General features: G+C 41.4%; 1 protein-coding gene across 4 annotated transcripts in view; it reads right to left on the bottom strand.

Annotated features, from left to right (window-relative positions):
• Window positions 1–27,104, bottom strand: part of sbf2 (SET binding factor 2) — an 88,273-nt gene that overhangs the window by 1,886 nt on the left and 59,283 nt on the right. The window contains exons 18-41 of one of the 4 annotated variants that reach the window (XM_034116449.1): window positions 24,177–24,347; window positions 23,174–23,445; window positions 21,424–21,596; window positions 21,115–21,188; window positions 19,120–19,315; window positions 18,434–18,561; window positions 17,666–17,841; window positions 16,644–16,777; window positions 16,357–16,558; window positions 15,520–15,716; window positions 15,197–15,337; window positions 11,631–11,714; window positions 10,305–10,379; window positions 9,172–9,350; window positions 8,510–8,686; window positions 8,002–8,103; window positions 5,247–5,432; window positions 4,050–4,176; window positions 3,085–3,212; window positions 2,583–2,807; window positions 2,380–2,487; window positions 2,028–2,221; window positions 699–786; window positions 479–610 (exon numbers count right to left, since the gene is read on the bottom strand). In XM_034116449.1, coding sequence (XP_033972340.1) covers window positions 479–610; window positions 699–786; window positions 2,028–2,221; window positions 2,380–2,487; window positions 2,583–2,807; window positions 3,085–3,212; window positions 4,050–4,176; window positions 5,247–5,432; window positions 8,002–8,103; window positions 8,510–8,686; window positions 9,172–9,350; window positions 10,305–10,379; window positions 11,631–11,714; window positions 15,197–15,337; window positions 15,520–15,716; window positions 16,357–16,558; window positions 16,644–16,777; window positions 17,666–17,841; window positions 18,434–18,561; window positions 19,120–19,315; window positions 21,115–21,188; window positions 21,424–21,596; window positions 23,174–23,445; window positions 24,177–24,347 — 3,669 coding nt within the window. The remainder of the gene's footprint in view (window positions 1–478; window positions 611–698; window positions 787–2,027; window positions 2,222–2,379; window positions 2,488–2,582; window positions 2,808–3,084; window positions 3,213–4,049; window positions 4,177–5,246; window positions 5,433–8,001; window positions 8,104–8,509; window positions 8,687–9,171; window positions 9,351–10,304; window positions 10,380–11,630; window positions 11,715–15,196; window positions 15,338–15,519; window positions 15,717–16,356; window positions 16,559–16,643; window positions 16,778–17,665; window positions 17,842–18,433; window positions 18,562–19,119; window positions 19,316–21,114; window positions 21,189–21,423; window positions 21,597–23,173; window positions 23,446–24,176; window positions 24,348–27,104) is intronic. The other 3 variants (XM_034116450.1, XM_034116451.1, XM_034116452.1) reach the window with 3 other exon arrangements.

Genomic DNA, 27,104 nt, shown 5'->3' with positions numbered 1-27,104 from the left:
CAAGATACATTTAGGCACTTTTAATTACCTAAAAAACTTCAATTTCTAAACCCTACATTTACAAACTTTGAAGGACCCGTGTTGTGGATGGTTTTGTGGATCCGAACATGTATGGAATTAATCTGCTGAGGCTCAGGTTTAAAAGGACACTAAGCTTTTCCATGACTGTCACTTTTTAGAACAGCAAAAAAGGTGTCCTGAAACAGACTCTGTAAGGCTTGTTTTTAGCCTAGCCAATTAGCAAAAAGTCAGTTGTTGATCACTTGCCGGCCAACAAAATGTCGATAAGATGGTGTTCACTGCATACAGTAACTTAAAGCCACAGATATAGGTCACCCCATGTATAATATGTAGCAAACGTGTTTTCAAAATACTTGTAAAACACAGAATACATTATCAAAACGGCGCTTAACGATATAGGAAATGTGACTGCTGAGAAACTGATGCTCAGTGGACATCTGTGTTAACATGAACTCACGTCAAAGAAAGCCTTTTCACTGATGTGTTTGGGAGCTCCTATAGTGGGAGCAGCGATGATCACAGACTCCACCTCGGCCAGGTCGATGTGGCCTCTGCAGTTCGTGTCCTCCCCGGTGTCGTAGTACCTCATCTGTGGAGAGGGGAGCGTTAGCCTGCAGCCGACACTCAGGTGAGGGTTTACAGTTTCTGAAACATGAATCTGTTGCAGATCGGCTCACCTGGTGCTTCGTAATGTCCAATACAAACCAGCGAGGTTTCCAGCCTTTCAGCAGCGCTCCACGTTTGTACAGGATCCCCTCGTAAGACCTGAAGAGCACATGGGACGCAAAGCACAGGATGTTACATCTCCAGGGCTTGAAATATGGTTGATTTGAATGATTATGATTAGAAGGTTAGGGATATGCTTGAATTGAAAGATATTCCTTGAGAAAAGCTTGATCTTTAACATAATCTACACAATCACTGATGTTACGTATACCAAATATATATAATATTTGAAATGAAATGATCCTCTTGCATATATGTTTGTTGTCATTAGTGTGCAAGGAGAACTGAAGTAGTTGCTGAGACACTAAAAGTATATATTTTTAAACGATTTAAAGGCTTTCTATGACACCATTAAAGATGGAAACAAATGATATAGATAAGTTGATCCCTTACTCTGTTAATGAGTTTAGTTATCATAATCAAAACGTACCATTTAATTGATTATTGAACAGCTGTTAACCTTATTTTATAGTTAATTTAGTACAAAAAGTGTAGATATGATGATGAAGGCTAAGAGAGTCTGGAAGTCTTTGATTAGGAGAGGTTGAATTTTGCTGTTAAAAAACAATACGACCCCTGACAACGCCAACGCCTGACGATCGTGTTCTCCACATTTCCCCGAACCTCTCCTGCACTGTACATTACGTTCCTGTTGTGTAAAGAGGCCAGCGGTGGGTAGTTATTACTAATGATAAAATCCATAAGTCACATCTTCTCTCATTTTAACTCGACTTATGTTTCATTTTAGCTGTGAAATTCTGTGCTATATGTATTATGAACAACCTGTATAAAGCTTCAACACAAAAATGTCAAAGTTATCAGCATCCTTCATATACAGTAGCTGTATGACTGAGAAGTTAACATGATTTCATTTTTTATAGGTAATAAGAATAATTTTGAGGGTTATGTCATTTATGGATATTATGACACTGGTTCAGGTGTTTCACGTCATCTGTGAAAGCTTTTGGCCCATCAAACACTATTTTATACTTTAAGAGCGCTAACATTATTTGCAGAGAGAGAGATTTTATCCTTTGTTAGCCAACACGGGAAAATGTCCAGATATTTGAGCCAAGAGTCTGTACTTTAACCTCTCGGTAATTGTTAAATTACACACCACGAGTTTAACAGAGTACAGACAATCCTCGCAAACATGACACACACACATAGCACAGCGCTGACTCATCATCTAAAACGGGACAGGCCCCTGGACAGCAGTTTTAAGGGAATCAAATGTTCGCTTCTTATTTGTTCCAGGACTCAGGAAGTTCACGACCCACCTGTTCTCCTCGCTCTTGGGGGTGAACTGGTTGTAAAGTGTAGCGGCGCGGCGGTTGATCCCATTGGCTGCGGCGGTGCTGCGGTCTTCGCCCAGTCCGCTGTCTGGCAGGTGCAGCATGGAGCGCCGCTGGAACGCCTGCATGCTGGACGTGGGAATGAGGCCGGAGATGGAAACCATGGACTGTTTACGGAGCTGCAAACATACCAGATAACACAGCATGAGTGGGAGAAGAACAGTTCATTTATCTAAGATGTGAAGTATATGACTAGTTGAGCTTTTGAATCATCATAGTCAATTTATTGAACTAATAGCGTACATTGTTCATGTAAATACAAGTCTTTAATACGCACATTTCCTTCCTGCGCGAGGTCTTCCTGAATACTGATGCGCACTCTCTCCAGAGTTGTCTGCCATTTCTCAGAGGACTGGTTCAGCTCTCCCTCCAGCCTCCCAACATCCTGCAGCACCAACAACGGCCGAGAGAGACGACAAATGTTGAATACAAGAACGAAAAAGATAAAACTTAAGACCAAAGTTTGGCAGCGATTCTTACAGCGAGGAGTTTGGTGATGGCGTCGGGCTGGGCGCGCGTCACGCTGCTGTAGCACGGCCACACGATCCTCCTCTTGCTGTTGGAGAGCGTGTGCACCTCCTCGGAGCAGTCCGAGCTCCCAGCCATCATCCTCCAGTCGTAACACGGCCCGGTGGAGAGGGTCTCGTCCGTGAAGAAGTCCCATTTGTTCAGGCTGGGGATGCCTATCGAGGGCTTCAGGATCACCTACGGATCAGAAAAGGTTGAATGAGAATCTAAAGTATGTTGGGCTGACATAATGAAGAGGACATTTCTGTCAGGAAGAACACAGGCATTCCCAAATCACCAGAATTAACTAAATGTGACACCAGAGAATAAACTTGATCTCCTGAGACATTACTTTAATTCATTTGAACAAAAAAAACACTGATTTGGATTCTTTATTAACCATGAAATATAAATTAAATTCTTTTGAAACACTTATCTTAAAGGTCTCCTATCATGCAAAATGCAGAAGACTCACGTCGCTCTCTGACGGGCTGTACAGATAGTTGAAGAAGATGGGACTCCTCCGGTGCATCCTGTTGACGCACTCCCAGATACAGACGCCTCTCCGGGCCTGTTTGTCACCTTTATCGTCGAACAACGTGCCTGAAACACAGAGGAGAAGCTGCTGAGCACAGGGGCCATTTCATCTCAGATAGTTTTGGCTGATGCAACACTCATAAAAGTGGTAATTCAACAGATGTGTTATATTACAGGATATGAGGGGACATTTTGGCGGGCTACGATCATCATGAGAGATTTAGACACATGTCATCTTCAAGCACACACTTAACCCCAACATCTCACCTCATAAACTAGTTATATTAAATATAGAGGATATTTGGCGAGTATAAGGCTGTCAAAATATCTTATTTTTTTACTACACAATTATTGTGGGCTATGGATAATATTATTATCACGATCAAATATATGGATCTGTTTTAATTTTAATTTTCGTGCATTCGTTTAATTTTCTGGGGCAAATTAATTACAGTATTTTTGTGTTTGGTGTTTGGGGAGGTAGGCAAAGAACCGTAAATGATTTAAGAGGTTATTAAGTGTTTATTAATAACATGATAGGGATATTGAGTGTAGATAAGAGTCATTGCAACTGCCTTGGTGAGTATTTTCATATAATTTTTTAGCAAAAGTTGGTTTTTGACAATTGTATTCAACCCACTAGAGTCTGGATATTGTGCAACCAAAATGAAAGGAATGAATGTTTAGTATTTAGTTTGGGGATCTATTGTAGATATTTATTTTGTTTATAACAAGGACATTTTATTGTATTCATTTTAAGGGAATCATCATTATTATAATGTACCAGGTTATATGACAGTAACATACAGGGAATTGTAATGCAAAATGTCCTTAGACCATAAGAAGATAATAAAATAAAATAAAAAACACATCCCCCTGGTTTTAATCGTAAAGGACACTGACCATGTTCCAGCCGCTCATAGTCTGAGTCCAACAGGAAGTTCTTAAAGCGGTTAGAGATGTGATGATAGGCCAGGAACTTCAGATAATACTGATTAAACTCAAACTCCAGAGGATGTTGCTCCAAAATCTGCAAAGACATGAAAATAAGAACAGAGATTAGACAAAGGAGACAGAGAGGGAAGGTCAGTGTGTGTGTGTGTGTGTGTGTGTGTGTGTGTGTGTGTGTGTGTGTGTGTGTGTGTCAGCTGTATCATGTCCTCATTTCGCAGCTTCACATCCCTGCGTTGCACAAGTGACCAATTAGAAACAGGAAAGAAGGTCTCCTGTCCTCGGGGGGGCAAAGGTCAGTGATATCATCACCGCCAGACACAGTCCAGACAGAGGGACTGCAGCTCCATTGTTCCCATGCAGCGCTGCGAGGCGGCCAATGAGAGAGAGATGCTGAATATTTGAAGCCACCTGGGTCTGCTGGCAAAAACAACAGCTGTTTTGGAGATGAGGCACTTCTATTTTCAGCCCTCGTCCGAATCCCTTCTCCTCCTTGTTTACAGCTCTCTAGACCCCCGGCCCCCCGCCAAACTGCCCTAACTGCCAGGCCTACGGTTTCAAAAGACAAATGCAGAAACTATGTGTTGATGTAAGTGTATGGGAGTGGGACCCCAGGAGACACACAAAAAAAACACCAGTTAGCATTTCAGAGCGGACACAGCCCTCTCAGCTGCATGAGCTTCATTCTTAACCCCCCCCCGTGAAATCCTGAAGCTCATCCAAACCTTCCTAGAGACTCTCAATCCCCAAAACTGCACCCCTAAACACGCACTGAAATGTGAGGGGATGCTGAAACACGCGAGTGCAGACAGCTCTGCGCTGAACACTGGGTTCACAGACCATCTGGGCTGCAGCCCCCATCTGGGCTGCAGCAACCCCCTGGACGGCCCCCCCTGGTGCAACGCAGTGTTGAAATTACACTTCCAGTGTTGGGAATGCAAAGTGCAAAACTAAACCAAATGTATAGATAATGACAGCTGAATCTCTCGCCTTCCACGACCTCTGGCCTGTACGCTTTTCAGGAATGTGATGAGCTCATGAAGACGGTATGAATGGTGTTAAGTCATGAGGGGGTACAATTGGAGAGAGGTCTCAAACAGGGTTCAGGAGATGCTTGAGAGAACCTGTTGAAATGACTGTGAACCTCACCTGGTGCACACAGTCCAGGAACTGCAGGAAGACAGGTGTGAAGCCCCCGCCCTGGCTGCTGGGACTCAGGTTGCTCCGCTGGCTGAACTTGTGGCCGAAAGACAGCCACTCTTTCTCCAGCAGCACCTGGAAACCCTCCAGTGTCCGGTAGAAAGGGTCGCTCAGCAGCTGCACCAAAGACACCACCTGCAGAGAGAAAGGTGAGAGTCAGAAGATACGGGTCAAATAAAAAAAAACTGAAAAATATGATTTTACTAGGTATGTTTCCCCTAGAGTCGACTGTGGTGAGTTTGGTCCTTTATAGCCTTCTATAAAAAACTAAGCAACAGAAAAGTTTAAATTGTGACAAATCAACATTGAATAGAGAGAACAAACTAATCTGGCTGATGAGTGCACTTTTCTGCAAGATTAGCCCTGCACAGACAGACAGGCAGCTATACATATACACAACAGCGAGGTCATGTCCTCCCTACAGGATTTACACCTGCTGGAGATAATAAAATTGTCAGTGTGCTCTGATGGGAAAGCTAATGGAGACACCATTTCCAAATGACTAAAAACACGTGTTCTCTTCTGCTTCCTATTACTCACAGTATCTGCTAACATGTATGCTGACACCAGTGTATCTGTAATGAGCTAATTTAGTGTGAGTATAAAAGTATTCGATCAACAATCCACTGTCAAAGCCACTGAGGCCTACTCAATACATTACTCTTCATTAAAGGTTGAAAATTCCTGATATTTGGGGTAGTAAGTGGTTTACTACTAAAAAGGAAGTGGCAGCGGTTTCACCGTGACTCAGCAGATCAAGTTTGTCAAGCTTGATTACGATTGCATTGACTGACTATGTTTTACATCCCTTCAAAAGATGAACGCAACATCTTCTGACAACACAACGTCAAACTGATCATCTGCTATCAATTACATTATATAACAGCGCAGCAGACTGGAGCTCGCTCCACAGAACACCAGTTGAGCACCACTTGTCTGCACATGCAGAATGCTTGGCCTGCTATCCTGCCCGCGTCTCCTGCAACACATCTAATGAGCCCTGACGTGAGGAATGAGCGGGGAGAACAGTTCATGGCTTCCCCGTGAGCTTTAAAAGGACATCCAGGACTGAGTGGTAGAGAAAGCCCCCCCTGCAAACCCCGGCACTGAAATAAACCCCTCAGATTATCTGTGAGACTACAGTGGATTTAAGAAAGAAACAAGGCATGAAAGAGGAGAGAGGATATGAGAGAGACAGACGGAAAAACAGAAAGTAAAGACAGTTCTGCTTCCTGTCTGCTGGGTGTCTCTGCGCGGTGGACGCAGGAGGCAGGAGAGACAGAACATGTGGAGCCCATTTGGCTGTGCGGCTGATCGGGCCTGGCGTGATGGAGCCGGTGGCCCGTGGAGAGAGATGCTCCGGGCGGAACACGTGCCTGGCATTAGGGGGTCTACAAAGTGTGCTTTTAAACAGCAGCCCAGGGCTTTCTAAACCCGTAAACACATTGTGAAGGACACGCGCTTGCAACACAAACATGTGGACTTTAACAGGTCAACATGGAAAATATGAGCTCAGAACACAAATATGTTATCAAATGCTGAACGCAGCAGCAAATTGATACCGACAATTGATCAGGACCGAAACAGACTTTTTTTGTTTATGTGCTTTAAACCAAAACTCAACTTTCTAAATCAGCTCATATCAGTGACGCATCTGGACCTGTTCATTATCTTTCTCTGCATGCTTGGATCATCAGTAATAGAGCTGAAGATGAGCAGGAGAACAAAAGAAAGGATGTATTGAAACATTGCCCGTTAGAGTGCAGTCCAACTCTCTGGAGAATCCCTAAACATCTAATGTAAAACTTCTTTTTTTTCTTTCGAGCTCAGTATATAAACTATATGGATAATGATAATGAAGGACGACGAGGCAACGGTCTCAACAGTTGACTTACACCCAGATGTTTATAATAACTCTTTATCTGCGATACTCTCTGGTTGAACGGGTGTACTGCTGCACCTGGATAGTTTTTATGACTTTTAGTAATGAAACCTTGTTAAAAAGTACTCATAATGTAATAAGTGTTTTATGAACAGTCAGCTATTTACTATCTAAAATACATCTTTAACAAATTACAGCTTACACAAGCAAGTTATGCATTCGGTCAAATGCTGCAAAAGAGTTACGTTTTAAGCCTAATGTGTGAGAATATGTGAATCAGTGTGGGTTCTACCAACTATCTTCTTGCAAACATATACAAGATGATGGGATATAATTACATACATATATATATAAATATATATATATATATATATATTGTGGCATTTAATGAGTGCTTCCAGCTCAGGATGTCAGTTGTGTTTTTTTTAATCCATGTGTTCCCTGTGGTGTTTTTTATAAACTGCTATGATTATAAAGAGGGGAGTGAAATGTAATAAGGACCCCCATCTGGACAGGGAAGTTGTGGTTACATACTGTACACTCAACAACCCCCTTCTTCTGATTCATGCATTTATGTGCTGTGGAGGCATTTCATTGTGAGTGAATGATTTCTCTCATCAGCATTTACACCACCAACTTTGTTATCATGCAACATTTTCCTTCCTGCACTAAGTGCCTTGAGTATTTTAAAATATTAACTCTTTCTTCTTATCCCTCAGGTATTTTATATACAAACTGAACATAAGTCTATTGTTCCTCTTGACTAGATATTGTTTTAATTGTTTTTTGATTCCCAAATGTGATTTTTGTGATTTTCCTCACTTGTGTAGTGATGTCCCAGCCGTCCTCCAGGCTGAGCAGAACAGATGAGCCGCTGTCCAGAAGCTCCACCAGAATCAGAGCCAGCTGCAGGATCTTGTGAAGCTGTGGGAGATCAACATATGTGCATGTGAACACGTATACACACACACTCAATTAATCCTCGCTGTGCATATGTGACCATGTTTGGTCGACTGGTAAATTGCTTCTTGAGTGCTGCTTGCTGAGTGGGTTTCCCACAGATAATATTTTAATATGATATGGGCAATGTGCGTCAAAGGCTGCTGGGGGTCAATGAGATATCCAGCGTGATAACAACTGTTGTGAATCTGCTTCCCTTGGGAAAATGGCTTGTATTCATTATGTGAATCTGATATACAGGAGGAGCAGACAGAGCACTGCTGGGTCGTTTTCACAAAGTCTTTTGAGTCTGTCTCGGGGTCACTGTATTATTGTACGTGTGAATCATTATAGAACACAACCACTGTGTTATATGTGTGTGTTTGTTCACCTGCAAGATCCATTCAGAGTCCTCCAAGGTTTTGAGGAAGGAGTCCTCTGAGTCGGACGAGGTGGCGCTGGGAGCGCAGGCTCGCAGAAGCTTTTTAAAAGAGGCTTTCACCTGCCGCGTGTCGGCAAAGTCCACCGGCACCAGCTCACAGTTCAGAGAGGAGTCCACTCTGAGGCCCTGTCCGGACACAGAGAGAAATACAACATGTGAAACTAAGGTAATCCAGTCAGTATCAACACTGCTTTCTATGAAAAAACAAACATCAACAGTTCTAATTGAAGAAAACTAAACTGAGAAAACACAGAGTTACCACAAAAATACAAACACGTGTACAGTGTAGTGCAAAACACATTCCTGAAATGAATACAATGTTTCTCAAAATGTGATGATATGTTGAAGTGTTGATTTAATTATCAGACTTTACTGAAAGGTGTTTTTTCCCCAACTAGTGAAGACAAGTGAACGAGGAACACATTTACAATAATCCTTCTTTTATAAAGATTATAACGTTCAGTTTTTGGTGACATGGCCTGAAATGCGTGGGTCAGAATCATACAGACACATTGATATAATGGATTCCAGTGCAACCCATTAACTATGACTGCGAGGTTAGTGGTTGTTTTCCCCTCGCCTCCTGAGAACAGCTTTTCTTTCATCCTCACCCGTAAATGGGACTTTTCTCCGAAGACGTAGAGGGCCGCTTGCTGCTTCAGGAGCTGCGCCTGCAGACTGCTGCTCCCTGCAGGGGGCGCCAGATCCTTCCCTGCCAGTCTGGCGCCAACGTCTGCTGTCAGCGGGTGATGGCCGAGTCTGCTGCTGGAGCGCAGGCTGGCCCACACGCCTGCAAACACACACACACCAACAACAGTCACACACACGCAGGAGCTGGCCTGCTGGAATGCCACTGCTGTCACAAGCTGTCAAACAAACTGACACTGAATGATGAACACATGACATGCGGACTACGTTTTACATGCACAGCAGTACAAGTGTATAGACCTTCATTCTTTCAGTCCACTAACAAAGCCTCTGTGAATCGGGGTGTTGAGATATTAGAAGCAGAAGTTGTTGGAATTCTTTTTTAGCAGGACAAGTCTAGAGGCACATTTCTCTGAAAACCAGCATGCAATATCTTCCAGACATCATGAATCACTATCGGGAAGGACATGATTTTTCACAGTAATCACTTTCAGCCCTTTTCTGTTGCACTTCTGCAATCAGGGCAGTTATAATGTAGCCTTTAACCCACAGACAAAAATCTTGGTGGTCAAAACTCCAATTTATCCTGAAGTCTAATGCTGTTGGTAACACTTTTTACAGATCGATAACTGTTGTTAGCTTTTAGGCCGGATAAAAGGCATTAAAAAACACACAATATCAGAGCATTCATATCATTTTGTAATATAAACTAAATCCTTTTTGCTATGAATCCCATTTACAGAATACTTAAGTCTGTCTTTATAAATCTACGTGATCAGAGGGGTCTCATTTCATGTGATTCATGGCTTGTCTGCCATGAAAAACAGTTTCCTTTCCTCCTCATCCTGGACCCGGCTCATAACTGACCACAATTGGCTGAGCCAACACATTAACAATGGATAGGCCAAATTAGTGCCCACAAAGTCAGCCATGATTAGTACAATGTCTCGCAAGGTCTTTGTGAGGGCTTTGGAGCGCTGTGAAGTGACCTGGTTAGTGAGGAGGTTAGAGCGAGGAATAAGCATGAGGTTTGGATGCATTCGAAAGAAAGGGGCGATTTAAGAGGACTGCTGGGGAGGAGACAGTTTGACTATACCTTGCTGCTGCATTCTCTCCTTACTGGCAGGTTTTTGGTTTGACTGTGTGAATAGTTTATCTCTGTACTCAAGCACTGGGTGGTTGTTTGTACAGGAGGTAGAGATGGAGGATGAAGGCAAGGAGAGGGGCATGGAAAAAATAAATCATGTCAACATCATACGGACATCACCACTGTTAATGTTAACCGTCTCAGACCACAGAAACATGCAAATGAAGAGTTTCAGTTGAAGGTCAAAGACTGGACCGGTTCCACATGAGTTTAATGTTTGATGATCAAGAGAATGACTGTGATTTCATGCATGAATATGATTGTCCATAGTTATGATTGATAGAGATAAAACAGAGCGTGTTGTTCCTCTCTATCACGAACAGATGTGACACTTTCTGCACATGAAAACTGTGACGTCTGAATCTATAACAGGTGTATCGGACACTCAGTTCGCATGTCATTTGTTCTCTCCTTAGGGCAAGACATTATCGCAGAGGATGACTTTGTATTAATAATCTGCATCTTCTATTGAATTTGTTAATAGATGCATTATTAATATGATTAGAAAAATATGTAATGATTGTAGGAGTGTCGTCACTGCATAAAGTAAATGTTTTGGAATAAAGATCTTCAAAATATCACATATTTTCTTCATCTCAGATAATCACGTCTTCATTTGCGCAACTAGCTTGGGAAATCTAGCTCATAATTGACCATTTGTTTCTAAGGAGCCAAAGAATAAATAAAATAATCCTGTCTTTTAAATCCAGAAACTGTACAGTGTTGCAGCTGTGGGGAAGAAACATATTTTAAATAATAACAAGCGCTGTGTCATACTTTTTTAGTGCTGAGTCGGTTTAAGCAACCCATTCCCCTTTGACATTCATCTGAGTAACACCTCAGACATGCATCGACACCAAGCACAACATCTGCACGAGACAAAACACTCAGTACTGATGGTTTCCTCCAAAGAGTTTACATTCCAGTTAATACAGTCATGGTGGTGTTAACAGCTCATTAACTTCTGTGAGATTACATTTACAGTAATGCTCCATTCTCCAGAAACACCACAGGTCACAGGAGGATGAAAGGTTAATGTTACTCAGTTGCTGTTATCAGAAATAAATCCTAGAATATTTAAAATGTTTTCATATATTTAACACAGTTTAAACTGTACTTTAGAGACTTAATTGTTTCTTATAACAAGCGAAAACCGGCAGAAATATATGAGATATATGATGTTAAAACACTCCGTTCTTGAAGATGCTACATTCTGATGTTTTATTACTGATCTGGCAGAAGGAGGACAGAGGAGGACGTGTTGGAGACACTCACCTCCTCTGGTGAAGCTGTTTGAGAATGGGAGGTCTAAATGGACAGGAGCCATCTTTGGCATCCGGGATGACCTCCTGTCACTGCCTGAAGACAAGACAATGCCACACAAAACAGGAAAGTAAATATATATAAACGAACTTACATTTATACATAACCTGTCTATCGGTACAAAAAGTTTCAGATTAGGGGAGGGGTTCAGGATGGTATCAAGACAAAATGACAAATGTTTACTCCTATCAACTACAGGGGAATAGTTTCGGCGAAAACTAAAAAGGTACCATGGGGTCAGATTAGAATTTTCCAAAGGGGGGTTCGTTTAGCATGAAACACTTGAAATAACTAAAGGACAAGTTAAACAAGAAAGTAGAAAGAAAGGGAGGTGATTGAAAACTACTGCTGCTAAAAAGTTAGCAATGATTGAGAGTCAGACCTAAACATTTCAGATGTGTGTATCTCACACTGCACTGTAACTTTAATTCATGTATCTTTGCTTTTAAATGAGTGTTTTTAAATGTCATTTCATAAAAAGTTTCTTAATGCTCTTAATGTATTTCATTTTTGTAAAGCACTTTGAATTGCCTTGTGTTGAAATGTGCTATATAAATAAACTTGCCTTGCCTCGCGTTACAGGCGAAAACTAATCTGATACCAAATAATCATTATGCCTTTGGACTCAGTTTGAACTCTTTGTGACACTGCAGAATTGAGATGAATACAATTTCCTATTAAAACCCCCTGACCCGAGTGCCTTAAACACAAGATACATGATGATTAAATGAGTGAAAAGCATGCGTTTGCATTCATGTGAGCATCCCGGACCAGCTTCAGTGCAGCACACTGTAGTGTACTACTGTGTACTATAGTGTGTGTTGTTCTGTGTGTTCAGGATACAGGCAGGAGGAGGTGAAGTCAGAGGAGATGGATGTGCTGGTCAGTGACCCCGGGTTGCCCTGTGATTCCTACATAACCTTTTATTGTACACATTTCCTTCCAAATGTTACCAAATATCTGATACAGTATTTCTCCCACACAGTCTCTTATTCTCTCAGTCACAAATACACACACACAAAGATAAGAAGGTGAAAAATAGCTGTGGAGCAGCGCAAACACAAAAGGGAGAGAGGGATCGCCTTTTGGCAGAAAACAGAGCTGGAGTGAACAAAAATAAAGAGTGCAACTCTGCAGTTTTTCTCTTTATCAGAAGACATGAACTCTCCGTGGCCTCTTGTTCCTCGCAAACAAACTACGTTTTTTCCCACGCCAGAGCCGAGGCCATTGCATCGAAAATTCAGGTCATGTCTGAGCGCAGGCAGCCAGGTGACGGAGCTTTGATCCCAGCGTTCAGGCTCACAGGCACTGCTTACTGACTCCACCAATCCAATGCTGTGTTGCAAATGCATGACTTGATTTTGATAAATCTAATGACTGCATTTTGTGATGGGAGTTCAATATATCTCTGTCCCACATAATGTGAACAAGGCATATCCACCAAGTTAGCACCAAATATTATTTCTGATGTGAGCAGGGGCGGCGCCAGGGGGTAGCTTGGAGTTGCTATAGCAACTCCAACAATTGGCCTAGCAACGGCTTAGCAACCCCATTGTTTTGTTATGAAAATGTATCTATATATATTTATACACATTCTCGCAAGATCTATCAGGGGTCATTGTAAGTTAAAGCGCAAACTGTGGCTAATGTTATAATTCTCAGTATGTGAACACAGATCGAAAATGGAAAGATTTCTCACAAGTCAGCGTAAACGGCCGCGATCTCCAACGGAGCCGGTCCAGCCGGACAACCCTGTGTGTGTGTGTGTGTGTGTGTGTGTGTGTGTGTGTGTTTGTGTGTGTGTGTGTTTGTGTGTGTGTGTCTGTCTGTCTGTTTGCGGTGTGGTGATGAGATTAAATGCCACAGCATGCCAGTTGAAACAGTGAACGATCGCTATTGTGTACGCTTAGGGTGTAATGGTATTATACACAAATATTGTAGGAGCACAGAAACAGTGTTCAAATTCTGCTTTTACAAACGTATTTTGGTTGTGCTTACCTTGCAAAGTAATGTTATAAGTGTCAAAGGAATGTTTTAATGTAAATATTAATGATAATATTGTAGCGTGTCCAAGTTAATAGTTATTTCAGTTATCAGATGTGCACAGTTTAGTACATTTGTAAAGTTATTTAGGCAATGTTGTTGGTGGGAGTTAGGGAGAGACCGCCCCTTCCAGGTGTGTGTGTGCGTTTTCCGGTGTGTGTGTAGGGAGTACGAGACGGTAGGAGTTGTGTTCGAGTGTGGGGAAAAGTCATGAGTGTTTATTATACTATTGAATGGCTCTGTAAGGCGTGGCTGTGGCCGTCAATACCATAAAATAAAGAGAACGTTTTCGACATTGAAGGCTCGTGATCTGTGATCTTGAATAGCGGTGAACGCTACAATATGAACAGGCTCGTGCTTGGCCCACTGGTATTGTTTGTTTATTTATTTTGAAAATTAACTAGCAACGCCGTGCTGTCATATAGCAACTGCTAAGCTACTGCAGCAAAAAAATCCTGGCGCCGCCCATGGATGTGAGCTAATGGAAGTAACCACTTATGTTTGCCTTGTTATTGAATCAAAGCGAGCATTGGAGACTGAATGACTATGGTAACTTCCCAAATGAATGCAGCATTAGGTCATCCAGTCCTCTTGACTATGTGCAGCCTGAGAGTCTGAGCTCAGGGCAGCCAGGTCTCCTGCCCTCTCTCACGCCCAAAATTCAGTCAATGTTAACATAGAGAGCTGCATTTGATTTAGGTGTCAATCCCGCTCAATGGGAAAGCTTATCAGGGCCGTGGGAAGAGCGCCATTAATGTTTTACTTTAACCTGTGCCTTCCTGTTTTCAGGTCCAACTGACGTGAGATCTAAACACTCAAAAGTCATAACAATATAACACATGAATGTGTTTTACATATGAACATTTGTTTCACATCTTAAATCTAGTTTTTATTTTACTTTTGAAAATTCTTATGAGATATTTCAAATGGCCCTACATATCTGTTGTTGTTTAATGAAGTAATTTACTAAAATAGTGTTTGTGCCTAAACAGATGTGTCATTATTGTGGTTAAATGAAATTGATGGCGCAGTTAAATTGCTGCGGGACCGCCCTTTTCATACAGGAGCATATCTTTCACCAATCTTGTTTTTTCAAAGGCTCACAAATGAGGATTCAATCACAATATTCTTTGGATACATTTGTTTTGGGAATTTCGTTAAATTATTCCAGCCATCTTTTTGACAACATTGGTGTTTTTGGAATTGCTTGGATCTAAAGTGGGAAACAATCCTATGCAGCCACTACCTGAATCTAATGTTATAGTGTAAATTGTATAATAATCATAATAATATAAATATAGCCAGACTTCATCTCCAACTGTGCAGGAATGTACAACTTTGTAAAAGACCTAGATATAATGGGTTTATAATATCCAAATTATTCAAAAAAGAGACAGGTTTTTTCAAACAGCACATATAACTGTGGTATTCACACAGTAAATAAAACTACGATATGAACATCAGGATCAGCGTACCTGGTGAGAGGCCTATGAGGGAGCGGTTGGACAGGGTGTTGTTTCCGTTCATTTTGAAGTGAATAGGGATGGAGGCGAGGATGGCTTGCAGGTACTTCTCTTGTTCGAGACTACTGGAAGAATCTGAAGACGAGGCAGGAGCTAAAAGCACAACACAGGAAATGTTTTATAGGCTTTTTCTACAGGCTTAATAACTGATGTAAACAGTTGAGATTATATTGCAAGCTAGTTAATTTTAGTTTGCTGTTATTTCTGTTAGCCTAAGAAGCAAGTAAAAAACGGAGAAAAATTAAACAAGACCTCCTAAACTCGGGAAAGCCCACCTGTTGAGGAGGGGTTCTGCGACTTGAACAGTCCCACGACACTCTTGCCGTGGAAGCCTCCCGAGCGGAGCAGCACGGCTTTAGTGCGAGGATGTTTCCAACACACCACGGGCAGACGGTTGTGTCTGTAGCAGCGCGCCACTTTGTGTAAACTGCTGTCCTGCACGGCCTGAGGAACCACCAACAGCCCCGGGTAACTGACGGAGAGAGAGAGAAACACACATATTAGGAAAAACATGGTCTTCCAGGAATAAAACACTGCAAAGCCATTTGTTTATACACAGAGACGCAGATGAATAGGGGGCTTCTTGCTGAATTTATATTAAACGTCTGAGTGGGATTATGACTGTATTAGTTACAGTGTGTTTGTTTTTGTACACCAAACGAGGAATTTGAACCGAGCTGTCTCAATTCACATGTCTAACATCTGTCTGCCAGGTAAAGGAGTGAATCCCTACTGGCTTTTTTGAAGTATTGAGGCTTACAAAGCTTCCTCTTTGCATCTTGGAAATTATTTATCTAATATATCATATTCAATTTACTTGTATATAGACTCTTCTTGCACTATTTCTATTTTATTTGTATTTACTTACACATCTCAAAACAATCTCTGGCACTATTTTATCTGTTTTATTTGTTCTATGTCCTATATATATTCATGTTGCACTGTTGGAGGAGCCTGCGACTTAAGTTTTTCATTGCCATATATCTACACTGTAGCCAATGTGCAAATGACAATAAAGCCTTGAATCTTGAAACTTTAAAACCTGGAAACTAGTCAGTGCTGACGTTAGAGGAATCCAACTTTAAAAAGTATCCAGCCTGTGGAGTGTGTACCTGCGGCAGAGGGAGTACAGTCTGTTTACGGCCGTGATCCTGAACTGCTCGCCCGACTTGGACCGAGACGAGCTGGCGGTGATGGTGCCCAGGCCCATACGCTGGTAGTCACGGAAACAGGACTGCTCCACCAGCTGCTCCATGGTGGATTTCTCCGAGGCTCTCAGGGTGCTGCTGGGCGGCGGCTCACCGTCGTCTGATACTGAAACACACATACACATTCATAGGGGTTTACATTTATTTTCCCATCTCGCTCCGCACCATGATGAATGTGTCCTTCCTCTCACTTGAAATGTCGTCGTCTTCATGCCAGGTCATCCTGCTGCCTCTGTCGCTCTTCTTCAGTGTGGTCTGGCTGCCGCGGCCCATGGTGATCATCCCTGCCCTCTTCGCTCCTTTGACAATGGTTTTGGACAGGGTTCTGTGAGGAGTGCATGGAATAGGAGAGGTTTTAACTAAGGATGACACCACTCTGTTTTACTCGACATCCATGTATTATTGGTTTCACTTTCTTTCTTTTTTTGTATTACTGCTGCTATTGATGAATTGCTGTATATTTTGTTGGGTGGGTTTGGGGAATTTCAGTTTTTTAATCCATGTAAAGCACTGTGACGTTGTTTTGAAAAGTGCTGTATAAATGAAGTTATTATTATTATTAATATCGCAACATATTTTACTGTGAATATGTTTCAGTATTAAAACTTTTTCAATATTTCCTAAAGAGGACAAACTGCTGAGGCATGACATTATATGCACTTATAATTCAGGCGACATTCAAAACTACTATTAATGTTTTTAAAATGAAGCATTAAATGTTTGTTGCCATATTTTATAATATTTTTCTTTATGAAATCGCTTCAGTATTGTCAATGTACATTTATGAGAATGCTGACTTATAACTAAGTGACTCTTTCTGTGTGCGTGTTCGAGAGAGAGGGGAAGAGAAAGTGGACAATTGCACATGATGTAAGTTCTTAATAACTTACTCAGAATGCTGCTCAGTCACCCGCCTTCCCAAACCGCTGATATTTTCTAGAAGCTTACACAATGCAATCGTATTCTACAAATAATATAATACTAATATGACAAGTGTAGCCTATTATTTATCTAAAGCTGTGCAGACAATCAAATATACCACACAAATAAATAGTATTGCAAAAAAAGAAGCTACACAGCATTCATATGTTGATTTTAAATTTGAATGCTTTTATAAATGAAGCCTGAAACCCTGCTGGGGTCACCCCGCAGTGATGTTTGGTAAATTAACCAGATCTACATCCTCTTGTTGCTGTAAAGCTGCACCACACACCTGAAGCCAGTGTTCCTCTCTTTCTGTTTTGGGAGGATGAGCTGAGGAGCTGTTTGTCCGGCTGCAAAAGCAAAGCAGCTGAAGATGGACTGGGGGTAGCGGATCCTCTGCAGGTGCTTTCTGAAGATCTCCACCATCTCCGAGCTCACCTCCTCATCAAAAGCCACCTTTATCAGCTGTAAGAGGTATTCATGAAAATGATTATTTAACGAAACACGCAACATTTGATAAATCACTGAATTTGTATCTGTCCAGCCCAAGCAACGTGGCTATCTTAAATGTAGAAAACATCTCAAGGATTAAGAGTTGCCACTTGCATCATTCATGTTAATAAAAAGATAGGAATGAACCATAACAACTTTTACAGCAAGATATATTAGAAACACATGCTTGGCTGAAATGTGCTTTTCTCATTGATTCAGTGATCGTAATGCTCACAACAAGTTGTGTTGGTTATTTTGAGGATCTATGTCATGATTAGTGGAAAGAGACCCAACTGTTGGGTTTTTCAAATGTATTTTCTTGGGCCACACAGACACAAATTATCCAGATAAAAGCATAAATATTCACACATGAGGAAATGATGGACTCTTGATTGTGTGGTAACCTGCACTTCAGATTATATAATAACATGTATTTATTATTTGAGAAACAGAACCATAGATGATGTAACCATTTGAGCACCATGTCCACCCATCCATTTAAAATCTTGGGTAACTGGTGTCCACCCGGGACCAACATCAGATTGCAGTGTGTTTCATTTATTACCTGGAAGGACGCAGAGCGGAGCTGCAGGCCTTCCTGCATGTTCTGCTGCAGCTGGTTCTGGATGCTGATCTTCTTCTCTTTGGTCAACGAGGACACTGGGAAAGCTCGGATCACTGCCTGCTCCCCTACTGGACACAAAGAGGAACACAGATCAGCAACGCATTACCAAGATGATTGGTAAAGCATCTCGCTGACACAACACACAGGAACACCCGCTGATGTATTTTGTTATTATAGCATATTATGACTTCAAATTCATAAAGTTGACTGCAGAGTGGTGACTGGAAACAAGGCAAGAGAGAAATGGGAATTTAAAACAGCATTGACTTTCTTAACATACATTTGATTTCCCTCGCTCCAATATCTTTGTTTATTTTTTTCAAATGTATCTTGTTTTTCTGGGGATCAGACAAGAACTTGTGATGTCACCAAGGCACCAGATCTACTAATAACTTTAATGGTTTTGAAAGATAATTCGTTAATGAAGAGGGTTAAGTCTGCTGCTATTTGAGACTTAAGAATGCACTAAAGTCCAAGGAAAATGTTGTACTTAGTTCTAAAAATTGAAATACATTTAATTTAATCAAAAGCATAATTTGTTTCCATAAACCTAGAAATGTATCTTAAAACTAATACTGTATTTTATTGTGATTTAAAAGCTAATGTTGGTGTTGTTCAGTTTTTACCGAGTGGATCATGGGGGGTGCCTTTAAAGATGATGCGATATGTGGTGACAAAGAGGGCTCCCTCTGCTGGCAGGATGTGGGGGCCCCCCAGAAGACCCCCGGTGGCCTCCTCTCTGCCGTCAGGGTCCAGAAGAACCCGCAACCCCTCTGACACCAACTCCTCTCCAGGGAGCAGTGATGGACGCAGAATCTTAGGCTGATGGGGGGAAAAATAAACACATTATACTGAAGGACAGATGCTACATTTTACCTGTCTGTAAAGAACGTATGAGGTATTTTTCTTCAGAAGTTAAGTGCTTTATAATGAGGGACTCAGCACAAAGCATTGACGTCAGAGAATCAGATTCCAGAAAAGCCAGGAAAACCAATAAACCATTATTATTTCTAATCACAGCACTACATGACCGTGTTGGACGTTTTTGTTTTGTTGCAAGCATCACATGCACGTCACTATCAAAAACACACACAGACAGACAGAGAAGGAGACACACACACACTAGATATCATTCTAAAAAAACAAGCTTGCCAAAAAAACTGATATATTTTCTCCGTAGGGACCCATTTACCACTCAACCCTCTAGCTAAACTCATGAGCTGGTTTTCGAGAAAAACACTTTGACACTCTGTGTGGGTTTGCATATGGTTTTTCTCCCTCTGGCCTGCAAAACCAGTAGAGAAACACTCAGTTGTTCCACAGCCACAAATTAGGAAAGAGGAGGGTATTTAGATCCATTATAGCATTTCCCATTTAGACCACATCCAACCTGGAGGAGTTCAGCTCTGGTCAGGAGTTAATAAGAGCTTCCTGAATACATCCTTCAATAAAACGAGAGGTCCTTTCCTCATTACGGCTGAAGCTCGGCTACTTCATGACCCGCACCTTATTGCATTGTTAGATTTTTTTTTATGTGTTTTTCTCCACTACTACTACTACTTTTACTACTACTACTATTCAGACTTGTTATGAATCCAATGTCGGTGTTGTTTTCACACTTTTTAGTACTTTTTGGCATGCTGCTCGCAGCTAGCAGCAGGCCAGGAGGGAAGCTTAGTCCAATACATAAATGTTGAGAGGTTAGCCACAAAGAACAGCAGACGATCTGCCCAGACTGCTCACCAAGGTCTCCAGGTTGCTCCCTTGGTAGTACTGGCACGGTGCTTGTCTGTGTGCATGAGTGTGTGCAAGAGGAATTACCAAGAGCCGGCCAACATATTGCACAGCAAGCTCCAAAAGACCAACTGGTAAAAATAAAAGTGCGATTCCAGTGACTGGAAAAAAATAGAGGAGACTCTGAAGCTGATGATACTTAACTTATGACAGTTTTGGACTTGTTGGTCTTGATTTGTATAAGTCTAACCATTATAATTGTATATACACTGTACATAGAGACAGGGTACAGTTAAGTCTGGAAGAAGAAACAAGTGAATCGCTCTCCATTGACTTGTAATGAGTGAAGGTGAATTTCTTTCATATTTCTCTATTAGCAAAACAGAAAAATGCCTTAAAACTGCTGTGTTGTGGGGTGCACCACTAATAGGGTTAAGAACAGAGAACTAAGTCTTATAAGCTACCAATTCAATACTTACACTTTCACTTCAACACCCTTTTCTGTAAGTTAAGCTAAAGTATTGAGACAATATGCACTTTGTGATATAGTGTATCAAAATGCTGGTTAATCACCGTGGTAGCAACCTACCAGTCACAAGGTAGCCATGCCCCAAAGCATCCAGTGCTTGTTTTTCTTAACGGGACTATACGTTACAACATAAATATCTCAAATATCATTTAGGTCATAAATCATGTGAAAAGCAGGGTCATTTACTCATAGACTACAATGCAAAGCGGACTTCATTTTGCATGCAGTAGAGTCACGTCATGCAGGCTACTGTAATTTGCAGCTCTTCATCTCCTGGAGGTTGTTTTTCCCTTAAGGGGCATGTCAGAGTGTGACGTGTTTCTAAAGTCCTAGCAGCCAAGAAAAGAGCGACACTCACCTTCTGAATGGGAGGTAATCTCCTGCTCTCTCTGTGAACTGCATCCAGAGCCTCCATCTGCATAGCAACGATGCCTGTGGACGTCACCAACCACATGCTCATACACAAGTGCACACACGGACCAGACAAACACATGTATGTCTACACGGTCTTACAACCAGACTGTGTATTCAGAGATTTACAATGTCAGGGGTTAATCAGCTCAGACGTCTGTTGCTGTGAATACACTCACGTGAAGGGGTTATTCTGCGTAAAGGTGAGGGAATCAGGACAGTGGCACAGTTTGAATGAACGCTGTGAGTGCTGTACCTGGGATCATGCTGTGCAGGCTCTTGATGTGTTCCTGGGTTACTCCGCTCTCTGTGCACACCTTGTCGATGAAGCGGGCGACGAACCTGACCACAGTGTTAGCCACATCGCTGTTTTCTGAGTCCTCAAACCCGCTTTCTGTGTCAAAGCTCTCTGCCACGCTTCCGGCGATGCTGTAAAACACACATGATGACACAATGATGATGAGAAAGGTTAACCAGCATGTTCCAGGAGGAGATTTGAGAAGAGAGTTTCTGTTGACAGAAATGGATTTGCACTGTGATAAAGAGCAGTGAGAGCGAAAGTGATCTGCAGCATGGCGTGAGTTTAGTGTTGATGCCTGGATCAATGGCTCGGACTCCGCGGTCCAGAAGAATGTCTCGCATGAGACAGTGATGCAACCTATCCACTGGATTCATAGTTAGTGGTGAGATCCAACTGTCATCTGTTAAAAACAAGCAAGTCTGGGGCAAAAATGCAAGAAAAAAAGAGACAGAAATGTCCACACAAACAACTTCTTGGCTGCAATGTTTCTGCCTTCTCAACAGTGAAGAAACATAACACAAGTAAACAGTACAATTGTGTTCTTGCAGGACATTTAAAAAAAAAAGTTTAATAAATAAATGCTGTTCAAAACAAAAGAAATGTACATTAACATCGTGTACTTTTGAATATTCAGTTCCAATGGATGAAATTCGGAACAAATTATCTTTGGCTGCATGTCCTTAAATTCCAAGAAAGGACATAAATAGGGGAACTTCCTGGATTTATTTCACTCCACAGTTACTGAAGAGCCCGGGAAATCACTTCCACTGCTATTTTGTTTGGTTTGGGTGAGTACAGTGTAGCTCCCATTAAAGACACCCTAAGGGTTTTGAACTTCTGTAAAGTAAATGATCCTCACTCTGTTTTGTGCAGCAGTGATGTAAGCCCACAGGATGGAAGTGGGCCGGAAACAGGAGAGGTACTGTGTTCAATTTGGCTGAATGAGAAGGTATCGAGTAGACTGTGAGTAACGCCACAAACGCCCACGTACCTATCATCAGCTTAATAAGAGAGGAACAAATACTCCCAAATCATAAAACCTTAACTTGGAGTCTCTTCCAGAGAAGTCTGATCTCTTTACCTTTATAATACTAAACAAGTCAGTGGACAGTAAAGACACTTGACTTTAAACAACATTTGATTAAAGGTCCCCTATTATACTGTTTTTCATCAATATATTATAGGTCTCAGATATATACAAAACATGTCTCTGAAGTGTTTGGCTCCAAATACCAAACAGATCATGCATTGTAGCATCCCATAATCCCCTCTGTTTCAGCCCTGTTTCAAAAGTCCTGATTCTCTGTCTGTTACTTTAGATGAAAATAAGGAGCCACTCCCCACGCCCCTCTGAGAGAGATTTGGTTAAAAAGAACACAATGGTGCTCTAGGAGGAGATTCAGGTGATAAGGTGGGGGGGGGGGGGGGTTACCTTGGTTGGTTATTGGCTAATGGTTACACAAGCCAAAACATCGTTATGACATCATAAAGTGGCCAAAATCAGCTCGTTTTCAGACAGGTTTTTATATAAATGGATCAGGACAAAAAGTGAGAGAATCTTTTTTTCCTGAAACTGTCAGAATCTCTTTACACAGAGGGGAGCTCTGTGTAAAGAGATTCTGAAAGTTTCAGGAAAGACATGAAAAGTGGATTTTGCATAATAGGTGACCTTTAAATTATTTATCTTCTTAGATATCAGGCTGACCTGTTTGTGACGATGCTGTTGCTGCCGCTCTCCCAGTCTGCGACGGGGGTGTTGCGGAGCAGCTTGAGCTTGCTGGTGTCCAGAGGAACCAGCAGGTACACCATGAGGCTGGCGTAGTGGATGGCCTGGCTGAACACAGTGCTCTCCTCGTTCTTCACCAGCTCGTGCTGCTTCTCCTTGCTCAGGCTGGGCCACAAACGCAGCTGCTCCGCGGCCAGGTCCATGGCCGTGTGCTCCTCCTCTCGGCCCGCCGCAGCCTCGGAGCCCGCATCCTGGAGAGGTCACAGGAAACGGTTTGAGTTTGACAGAACTGGAAGAGAACTCTCTGCTCCATACATACTCTATACATTTATTAATTTAATATTCCATTCCCTACACTCTTAATGTAAATAATATCCTGCTTTATATTGTGTCTAAAGCCCTTCAATAGTGTTTTATTGTCTGAGTTTATAGATGTTTTATCTTCACGGCCTACTGTATATTTTCTACTTTTTAATGCTGCTTTAATTCTATTTTGAGATGTTTAAATTCTAGTATTGTTTATTTCTACTCTTTAATTCTACTTATGTGCAATACCTTGTTTTGTTTTGTTGTTTTTATGCTGTTGCAACGCAAACATTTCCCAAATTTGGATCAATAAAGTACCTCTTATCTTTATCTTATCTTAACTTATTTAAACTTGACCCCTTGAAACGCAATGATGCCTGCTGAGTGTGTCAGAGGACCATTTTCTCAAATATGTTTTTTTAATTTGTATTTTTTTGAACTTTTTTCTCTCTATTTCCCAAATAAAGAACACTATTAACAGAAAGAAAAACAAATAAAAGCCCAAGGACTATAAATGTCATGCATTTCATAACCAATAGTGACACAATTCCATTGGCAAAAAACCTGTGGCAATTAAGAAGCAGGCATTTTGCTTGAATAATCACTATGCTCTTTATGTCAGTGGAATTCATATGATTTATCCCACAACTTGTATTGGTCACTTGTCCTGTCTAACCTTTAGCCTGGCAGTGATGCTGTCTTTCCCCTCCAGGGTGTTCAGGTAAAGGGCTCGGATCTGACTCTGGACCTCGCTGTAGAAAGTGGCTTCCCAGAACTGCTGGTTGGTCCAGATTGGATGGTCTTGGATGCAGGTGTAGGCAAACTGGTTCACACCGGCAACCAATTTCTGCAAGAAAAAACACAATTCATAGAGTCAGGACGACGTAAAGAAGTACATTTAACAGCTGACTATGCCTTTGAGTGAACTGTTTTATGAGTCAACATTAGGGAATATAACTGAAATGAGATGAGCGTATTAAATGCCTTCAAAGAAACAACAACATGCAGTGATATACAAGCTGAACTCATCCCTGTATCTCACCTAGCAACAGATACAAACCAGATGTCGGATTGTCAATGTTATTGTTTACAGTTTTGATTCAGATTAGAACGGGAATTTCTTTCATGATACGGATGTTAAAAATGACGTTTATGTATTGAATAAACGAGAATTCTAAATAGAGAGACAGATGATCTGAATTATAACTTCACATGCAAAACCTTGTTGACCCCGGTCAGTACAAACACATGCAACACAGCCAAACTCTGTGGAAAACCACAAAAGATCTTATATCCTATCCAAAGTTTCCTAAAAAAACAAAATATGTCATGCAGAATTTTGTGTAAATGTGTATAAAATGAAACTCAAAACAGTGTTGAAACAAAACTGTAACACCTTAAAAAAACATTTTCCAGCTTTATTGGAAAGTTGATTTGAGTTAATGTGAACCTAAAGCTGCTAAAACAGTTAAGTAATACGGTACTTTAATAACAATCTCTTGTATAGGCTTTTATAATAGACTCTTATATTTGTATATTCAATTTACTTTTACTGACAGCTGCTGCTGCCTTGAATAGATATACCCTGCAGTATTTGTGTTTAGTCCTGCGTTGCTCCCAGAATCCTAATCATTGCAATGCAGCCCTCTACGTGGAGGCAGTCAAGTTTATTTCTCGATGGGTATTTGCATCAAGAAAGAATTTGGGCTGCAGAAAGTGCCCCTTGTAAAGTTTGCCAAAATGCTGGGGAGAAGTGGAAAAACACAACAAAAAAAGTCATCCATGGGATTTAAAGTGAAATCAATCATTCCTTGTGAGTCGTAACTTTTTAACAGATAACAACCCTAACGGAAATTAGACCCCCCCCCCCCCCCTCACTCCTTCTGTGTCTGGATATATTTGGAAGCGTTGCGTTGTTTTTCATTAGTGAGGGCTGAAGAGTAAAGCACCTGCTGCTACTAAAGGGAATGTACAGTGTTCAGCTAAAGGCATTAACGTTGGCCCATACTGTACTCTATAGCACACATGGCAAACACCGCAGAGAAACGCTGGAGAAACAACATTACACTGCAAATAACCTCAAGAGAAGACAGGACACATCCCAGCATTCGCCAAGCGTCCATCTCCCAGTAGAGACTGCAGGCCACGCGTAAGGCTCAGGCCTGTTATTTAATTAGCTTCTGATTTCTCTCCCCTGAGCCTGACACATGCACACTGGTTCCCATTATCACTTCACAGTTTGCCTTTGAAGGATGAGAACTAGAGGGGTTACTGTAATTACAACGGACAGAACAAGAACAGCTCTATTCCCAGTGTGGTGGGCCAGGAGCCAACACAGAGGAGAGCTGGCGGTGAACACAGAGCTCATGCCCATCCGCAGTTAACAGTGTTTTCAGTGTGCTTTATAATGATTCAGATTTATTTTATTTACATTTACAACTGAATGAATTCATAAAGATGTGTGTAATGCAAGTAAAAAGACATCTTGAATACATGCTCTCACTTGTTCTTACACAAATGTTAAAGCAGGCTCCTGTTGCTCCTCTCTCTAATATTATATTTTTGTGGGAACGTTTTACTGCTCGGATCAGCAGATTTTAACAGGTTTTTAAGATAACTATATCATGTTGGCTAATGAAGGATGCCAACATGAAATGGATACAATAGGTCTCAATTTAGGAAGGGAATGTTGGACACAAGTCTGAGGGATTTGAAGGCATAAATGCAGAAAATAAAAAGGTAACCACTGGTTTTTAAATTAGTCACAAAGCCAACAAAGGTTTTTACACTTAAAGGTGGGGTAGGTAATTTTGGAGAAACCAGCTCGAGTGCGCTAAAAATACACAACCGGAAAAAATCTGCCACTTCCTTACAGAGCCCCTCCTCCAACACACGCGAACGCGCACATGACCAATGAGGGCACGAGATAAGTTTGTGCACAGATGGAAGGCTGACAGGCAGGTAGGCCATCCAGTTACTTTAGCCGGGCCGGCTAAAATGATTGGTCGTGCTTTTTACAGTACCACGGCTTCCACAGATGACATTTTTTTATGGATTTTTTGTCAAAGCACTTAAGATATTCATTGCTATCGGGATGTTAAGAGCATTCCATGGAATATAACAAAAAGTGTATCTCGAGCCGGTTTCTCAAACTTACCTACCCCACCTTTAAACGTCGACAAATCAAATATAAACAACGCCAATATAATTGTTTGAGAATCATGAAGATTAAGGGCGTTTTTAAACATTTTGTTCAGCTTTGCAATAGATTATGTAGAAAAGTAAGGCTGACAATAAAAGCAATTTCGAGTTTAGATGGACTGTTGTTTCTGCAGAAATAGAGATGATCAAATGTACTTTGCCGTCAGAGAATGTGTGCATACCACCTTACATTGAGTATGGGAATTAGGCCAGGAGAACTTTGGATGAAATGCCAAATCTGCTGCCAAAAACACTTTGGCAAGAGGCTAAAATGTGTGGCACTGGTCCTTTGAGCACATGGTCACCAGACTGATTGCAAAGGGGTCAGATTACAAAATACAATAGGAGGAGTCAAGCCCTTTTGGTATTTACATGGTAACACCTTTCTATCACAGGCACGTGG

Source organism: Trematomus bernacchii, unplaced genomic scaffold (genome assembly GCF_902827165.1).
Source record: "Trematomus bernacchii unplaced genomic scaffold, fTreBer1.1, whole genome shotgun sequence".
Classification (NCBI taxonomy): Eukaryota; Metazoa; Chordata; class Actinopteri; order Perciformes; family Nototheniidae; genus Trematomus; species Trematomus bernacchii.
Note: the sequence above shows the minus strand (reverse complement) of the source record. Positions and strands in the feature narration are given on the sequence as shown.